Below are 7,602 nucleotides of genomic sequence, written 5' to 3'. Positions count from 1 at the left end.
TGTGATCGCTAGCACTTTCCTTTTTTAAAAAAAAAATGTTGGGGCGCCTGGGTGGCGCAGTCGGTTGAGCGTCCGACTTCAGCCAGGTCACGATCTCGCGGTCCGTGAGTTCGAGCCCCGCGTCGGGCTCTGGGCTGATGGCTCAGAGCCTGGAGCCTGTTTCCGATTCTGTGTCTCTCTCTCTCTCTGCCCCTCCCCCGTTCGTGCTCTGTCTCTCTCTGTCCCAAAAATAAATAAACGTTGAAAAAAAAAAATTAAAAAAAAAATGTTTATTTATTTATTTATTTATTTTGAGAGAGAGAGCATGCGCGTGCACGCGCACATGTGGTGGGGGGTGCAGAGGGAGAGGGAGAGAGAGAATCCCACGCAGTGTCTGTGCTGTCAGCACAGAGCCCCCATGTGGGGCTGGATCCCACAAACTATGAGATCACGAGACCTGAGCCAAAATCAAGGCTTGGAGTCTTAACCTACTGAGCTGCCCAGGCACCCCTCTAGCACTTTCTTCTATACTTACCCAGTATGAACCCTCTGCATTGGCTAAAGTGGTCTAATGGGTATTTCCAAAAGGATCTGCTACCTAATTTTAAACAGTATATTGAGTGAAAATTACTTGGCAAAAACTTACTTACACATTACAGAAGCATGAATTCTTCTGTCTTGTAACTAACCCTGACCAATCTATTGTTAAGCCACGATTCTGCATCTTTCTCTAGGCTCTCCACCTCAGTCAACCCAGGCCACCAGCATCCAGCACTCCCATCACAAATTTTATCCCAGGCCCCCACTTAACAAGAAGAAGGGATCAGGTTGTCTTTGGCATCTCCTAAAGAATGTCTGCCTTTTCATACCACCCACAGCCGTGTGCCCACAGCTCAATCCTGGAGGCTTTACACAGCCTTCCCTGCCGAATCATTCTTACCCACACCCAGCTCACGGTGATCTCTGTCCCCTGAATTCTTAGAGCCAAACTCTTGTGACTTGTCCTGTTTAGAAGATACTAATATTCTACCACTAATGTTTACTTAGCCTTAGTAGCTTGTTGTTACAGACCCAAGGAGGGTGAAACTCCTTCAAGGTGACAAAAGCATCTTACTTTAATTTGTAGGCCCATGTTTCAACATTATTTAATGGAGCTTTACACGTGGTGGCTGCTAATTTGTTATCCGGGCTTGCTAGTCATGCTGGAAGTGAACGATAACAATTTTCTTTCTCCATTTGAGTGATGATAGAGACTCAGGGAGGCGTGTAGAAAATGGAAAGCCATAGTCTCCTTGGAGGAATAGATGCTAGAGCAGAGAACAAAGGGCCAAAAAAGGGAGATAGCCAGACTCTAAAAGACAAAGGTTCCAAATGCATCAATTTCCTCAAGGTCAGGGACACATTTATGTAATAGCTTTCATATGAGAACTTCCAGACAGTTTTTCTTCTCTCAATTCCTCTGTCTTTACGCTTCATTATTGGGAGAATATTTAGATACACGTGTTGCCTGAACAAGGGTTCGTGAAGCTTCAAAGGTGCTCTCTTCTGTGGCCAAAATATCCCTGACCTGTATTTTCCCCTTACAGTGTACCTGGGTTCACCTTGCCCTGCAGCCATCATTCTGACACCAGAAAGCGGTGGAATTGACAACCAAAACCTGGGAAATAAGAGGCATTCCTGATGATTTCAATAGGGGAAAACAGAGCATAAAAATAATTTGACATCGTAATAGATCTTATATATAGAACCCCACTATCAGCTGAGACCCAGCCAGAAAGGAAAATGCCTCTCCACTTTTAACTGCTGGACAAACCCCAGAACAATGAGTTACTTTATTTGAAACCAGGTGAAGCCATTTTCCTCTAGCAGGAGGTGGTGGGGAAGACAGAGGAGGGGTGTCAGACTGTCCACTGCTTTAAAAAGACAGGATGGGGGCGCCTGGGTGGCTCAGTCGGTTAAGTGGCCGACTTCGGCTCAGGTCATGATCTCGCGGTCTGTGAGTTCGAGCCCCGCGTCAGGCTCTGTGCTGACAGCTCAGAGCCTGGAGCCTGTTTCAGATTCTGTGTCTCCCTCTCTCTGACCCTCCCCCGTTCATGCTCTGTCTCTGTTTCAAAAATAAATACACGTTAAAAAAAATTTTTAAAAAATAATAAAAAGACAGGATGGGGCCTTGTTGATTTTACAGAGACTGCATTTCTCTGCTTCATGTCTCCTGCCCTGTCGATATTACTTAGACAAATGTCTAAGTCCTAACTGTAGGTGTCAGTCAGGGAAAATTCATGGTTTTGTGGCTAAATGATGATATATGACCTCCTCTTTTCAGAGATAGGATTTTTGTGTTTTTTTTTTTAAAGAAATCACTCCTTTAGACTGAGTTTCAGCACTAAAAACTGAATTTATTTCCCTAAGTGTCATATCCCTGATTTATATAGCAGAATCTTCTCCTGACAAGTGTATTTTTTAACTTCGATTTTTAAATAATACAAATAAATACAAGTAGACAGTAATTCTGATTAAAATAAAGATGCATGTATTATTGATATCAGTTTATTGTAGCATTACCATTAATAAAGTCTTTTATTGTCACAGAGAAGAGTGAAGGCCAATTTTGATGCATATATACTTTATCTTAATACAAATACTAAAAGAAATAAGAAGCATCAGGGGCTGTTTACTGCTATGCACTTATTCCCCAAATTTCTCTATTGCCTTGGCAATTGTACTCCAATTGGATGCTCCTCCCCCATTTTCACGTAATTCCTCCAAAGCAGGAAGAATAAATGTCCAGAAACCATTGGCATACAGTGCTGTAAATGACACAAGTAAATGGAGGACTCAGCCCTTCGAATGTAATACTTGCTGGCCAAGGCATAATTTGGGTAAGCAAATTTTGAGCTTGAATTATTTTATATGTATATATAATTTGTTCAAAAAATTAAGGAAGACATACAGAAAGTGCATTTTTTCATACAGCTGTACTGAAATTATTGTGAGCAAAAAAAAATTGAATTTTCAGGTGAATAATTTTTGGACTTAAGATATCTACCTTATTTGCTCCACCTTAGCCCCTTATCAGCATTACCTATGCATCAACAAACCATCCACTGAGTGTCCAGAGTTCTTAAACTTTCTCTGTTTTAAGGGGATATGATACTTACTCTCAGTTTCCGTACGAGAAAAAGATACCAAATGGAGGCTTTGTTCAGCGGACAAACAATAAAATGGCTTCAGTGATAGAACTGTCTTTTCACCTTCTTAATATTATGAACACAAGTGAAGTTTCCATTGGCAACTTTTCCAACACTGTTCTCAAAACAGCAGACGCAATCATTCAAAAGGTAGAGTTGAAGGGAGACGGCAGAAAAAACCAGTAACTTTGTGCAGTTACGGTAAAACACAACCGGTATTCATCAGAAAATTAGAGGCTACATCTCACTAACAAACCTCTTGATCCCAGGCCTGTGGATGGAAATTTACATTCAAACGGAGCACCAAAATAACTTCCCTTCTGGGGGCAGTAAAGATTGTAACTAGTTTCTCAGCAGGAATGGCAAGGCCAAAAGAGTAACTTTTGGGGGGAGAAGGCTTGGAGTGCTCCACATAGTCAAATGGCAAGAAACCGGTTTGTCCTGGACCTGTGGCTCACATCAGGCCAAGGAGCGAATATAACCCTGTACAAGATTCTCGGGGACTCCGAAGGGAGAGCACCCCTAACTAGTTAACTAGTCTTTGGGGTCCCATTATTTAAAGTAACCGCCTGTGAGGTTCCAGGCAGTACTAAACCTATCGGGACCCATTCGATTGGAAGCCCGGAATTCCTATTTGGAAAGCAAAGTCCTAGTAGCTACGTGTCCCAGACGTCTTGCAGAACAAATCCCATGTAACGTTAGGACGCGCTAAACAGAACCATACTATCCAACAGGACAGGGGGTGAATTAGGCGGAAAGAGTCTGCGTCCTGTAGATGCAACTGCCCTCTCAGGTTCCACGGGGAGCGTCATCTGCAGGACCGCCTGCGCGCCGGACACCAACACCTCTTTGCCTCCCCTGGTCTCTCCCCTCCTGCCTGACCTAGCTCCCCGTGCTTTCTCAAACCGTGTTGTTTATTCGCGCTTCTGCGCGTTCCGCGGCGCAGGCGGAGGGATGGCTCTGGTTTGGGTTACATCGCGCGCGCGCGCGCGCTAAGTGCAAAGCAGACAGCAGCTGGCTGGGTAGGCGCGCGAACCTTTAGGCCTCTGGGGGTCCCCAGCACGCACACCTTGGCTGGCGGGCATGGCCAGGGTGGGTAAGTGGCGATGCCAGAACGTGCAGACTCGCCACCAGCCTGTACAAACAGAAGTCCGTTCTCCCATCCCACTGGTTGTCAGTTTCTTTGGTGAGTGCTGACACGAAGGCAAGCACGGATACAATCGTTCCTCACTCCCGCCTCGCTCTCCCCCACTGGCCCAGCCTTGCTTGTACTTACAAGTCCACTCTAAGAGACAGCTTCTGGCCACTTGTTTGGAATCCAAGAAAACAGAGCATGGGGCTGTGCGCAAAAGAGTTATTCAGCGAGTCTACACAGGGAAGCGGGGATTCCCAGGGACATCACAGGCACTGGGAAAACAGAACCTCCAGCCTTTCCCTACTAGCAAACCAATGCATAGGGACTGGCGAGGGCGCAAAGGGAAGCTCGAAAGAAGGGATGAAACTGGAAAAAAAAAGTGAGTATCTAGGGTAGGAGTGCGGGCCAGGGTTGGGTCTAGGTAATGAAGCAAACTTCTGAACCTAAATTCAAGTTCTAACAGTGGGGCGATTAGGTGGGAGCCGTTAGTGGGCGCGGCGGCTGGGTATACAGTTTATTTTTCTGCGTAGATTTTTTTGCCTTGAACCGCTGAGGCTCAAACTTCCGCCGCGAAGATGTGGAGTGCCGAAGAGGGAGGAGGCAACTACAAGGATCAACACTGATTCCGAGGCCAAAGTGTGAGCCAAGGTCGCTACTCACAGACCCAGGTAGTTTCCCAGGCCCTCCAGCCCCACCTTTGGGGGCCTCTTTGCCCAAAGCGCACACCCTCCGAGCAAGGGATTAGGGGACAGGGGATTAGGGGACGGGGGAGGAGGGAGGAGGTCTGGAAGCGGCGGACCCAGCAGCTGAGAAAAGTCGGGAAAAGTAGCAGGCTATCAGAGGTGTTGATTCCAGAGGGCTGGAGGAGGCAGAGAGGATGGGGCGGGCCTACTTGCGGACGACTCGTCCATCATCTTCGGCGGCAGAACTTGCACTTGATGATCTTCTTAAACGCGTTTTGGAAGTCTTTGTTGAAGTAGGCGTAAATGACCGGGTTGAGCAGAGAATTGGAGTAGCCCAGCCAGTTGATTATGGCGCCCAGAAGCGTGGGCATGTGGCAGCTGCTCTCGCAGAAGGGCAGGACCAGGGCAACGATGAAGAAGGGCAGCCAGCAGAGGATGAATGTGCCCATGATGATGCCCAGCGTCTTCACCGTTTTCCTTTCTCTGGCCAGGGCCATCTTGCGCTTGGCTTCGGCGTTGCGCTCATTCTTCTTCTCGAAGGAGGCGGGGGCGCAAGGGATACTACTGGCCTCGCTGGGCAGCGGCAGGTGCTCTTTGGAGTTGCCCACCCGGTGCACTTCAATCACCTCCAGGGCGGCGCCGTCGTCACCCTGCCTCACCGCGCCATTGGTGCACGGAGCCCCCCCTGCCTTGTTCACGCCCTGCCTCCATTCTCTGCTCCCTGGCTCGCCATTTACGCTCTTCTTGGGCTGCGGGGCTGGCGACACACCAAAGCGGGTGTCCGCTCCCTTCTTCTCCACCTTCTTGACTGTTTTGCGGATGCGGAAGCGCGCAGCTCGGAAAATGCGCCCGTAGAGAACCAACATTAGCAGCAAAGGGATGTAGAAGGCTCCAAAGGTGGAATAGATAGTGTAGCCATGGTCCTTGCTAATCGTGCACGCGTCGGGGTCCGAGCGGTCTTCGGGGGTGCGCCAGCCCAGCATGGGCGGGATGGAGATAAGGAAGCCAATGAGCCAAGTGAGGGAGATGAGCGCAGCGGCGCGCCGGGGCGTCCTCTTGTTCACGTAGTCGATGGGGTCCGTGATGGCCCAGTACCTGTCCAGCGCAATGGCACACAGGTGCAGGATGGACGAGGTGCAGCACAGCACGTCGAGGGCAATGAATAGGTCACAGGTGACCTGTCCCAGTGTCCATTTGTTGAGCACCTGGTACAACGCAGCCATGGGCAGCACCAGCACCGACACCATGAGATCGGTGACAGCCAGCGAGCCGATGAGATAGTTGGCCACATTCTGCAGGGAGCGCTCCAGGGCGATCGCGGCCACCACGCAAGCATTGCCCAGCACCGCGCAGAAAATGAGCGTGCCCAGCAGCAGAGAGGTGATCACTTGGTAGCCGAAGGTCACGTCGGAGATGACAGTAGCGTTGCCGCGTGTCCCGAAGGGACCCTCGGACAAGGTGGTGTTGTTGCCAGGTCCAGGGCTGAGCACATCCATGCCTGCGCGCCCAGCGGGGGGAGGGGGAGGGGAGAAAGAGCTGCCTTAGGATCCCCCTCGCCCCTCCCCCTGGGGTCTTCTACCCCTCTCTCCCCCCCGGGGAGTTCCAGGTGGAGGAAACGCCGGGACTCAAGCAGGAAGTTCTTACTGCTCGGGCGAGGGCATCTCCGAGGAGCAGCTTCTAGGAGCTCTGTGGGCTCCGTTGGTCCAGCAGGCTCCGAGACTCCAGCGGGGAAAGGAGTTCGCCAGAGAACAGCTCCGGGACCTCTGAGCGGCCGAGAGGTGGCTGGAACGTCTGTTTCTCACTGTCCATTTTACTCTGCCGCTGCTCAACTGGCTGCCGGAGCTGGAGTCTCCCCACTAGCAAACAATCTTCGGTCTTAGAAGTATCTGGAATAGAGAAACCTCGTCCTCTGCGGTCACTCTGTGATCTCTTCCTCCGTCTCTCCCTTCCTCTTTGCCACTCTCTCCTCCTGTCTCCTCTCTTTCTCTTAAGCCTTCTCTCCTCGTTCTCCCTCTCCCTTCTCAGCCCTCGTTCAGTCTCCCTCTTCCTTCTCACTCCCCTTTCTTTATCCCTCTGTGTCGCTCCGAGGCTACGACGGTGGCCCTCCCTCCTACGCTAACCCTCCCCTCCTAACACTTCCCCAACCCCGAGTGTCTCTTTCCTCTGGGTCCCCGCCCTCCTCTCCCTCTAGCTAAGCGTCTTTTCCTTCTAGCCCCTTTTTGTCGGCAGAGATTCAGAATCCACTTTCACCGGATCCTCCGCTGGTCACACCGATATTACAACATGTAACTCCGCCTCTCACAATCCTAACTAAAAACAATCCTAACTATCCGTTGCTTCATATTTCTGTCAAATTGTTAAGAAGAGTTAGCAGCACAGAGTGACAATAGGAAATGAGAAATGGAGCCACAGGGAACCTGAATGGGTAGGTAGACAGCCCTTGCATTAGTCTGTAAATTATTGTTAATTGATGGAAAGAAGACGAAGTGTGTTTTAGCTTATGAAAGAAGCCATCCTGTTCATTATCTGACAGTTCAGCCCGACTCCCCTGGGGAGGATGTTTCCTGTAGCTTTATTTATTTATTTTTAACCTTGGGGAATTAGCGGGGAGAGGGAT

At 49.6% G+C, this 7,602-nt stretch overlaps 1 protein-coding gene across 1 annotated transcript; it reads right to left on the bottom strand.

Annotated features, from left to right (window-relative positions):
- Positions 1 to 2,354: 2,354 nt before the first annotated feature.
- HTR1A (5-hydroxytryptamine receptor 1A) lies at positions 2,355 to 7,079 on the bottom strand. The gene has a single exon (XM_086700091.1). The coding sequence runs from the start codon at positions 6,479 to 6,481 to the stop codon at positions 5,213 to 5,215; it is 1,269 nt and encodes a 422-aa protein (XP_086556217.1). The 5' UTR covers positions 6,482 to 7,079; the 3' UTR covers positions 2,355 to 5,212.
- Between the last annotated feature and the right edge of the window lie 523 nt (positions 7,080 to 7,602).

Source organism: Puma concolor, chromosome A1 (genome assembly GCF_028749965.1).
Source record: "Puma concolor isolate L17-30 chromosome A1, mPumCon1.1.hap2, whole genome shotgun sequence".
In the NCBI taxonomy this organism is placed as follows: domain Eukaryota; kingdom Metazoa; phylum Chordata; class Mammalia; order Carnivora; family Felidae; genus Puma; species Puma concolor.
This window is presented reverse-complemented; position numbering and strand designations above follow the sequence as displayed.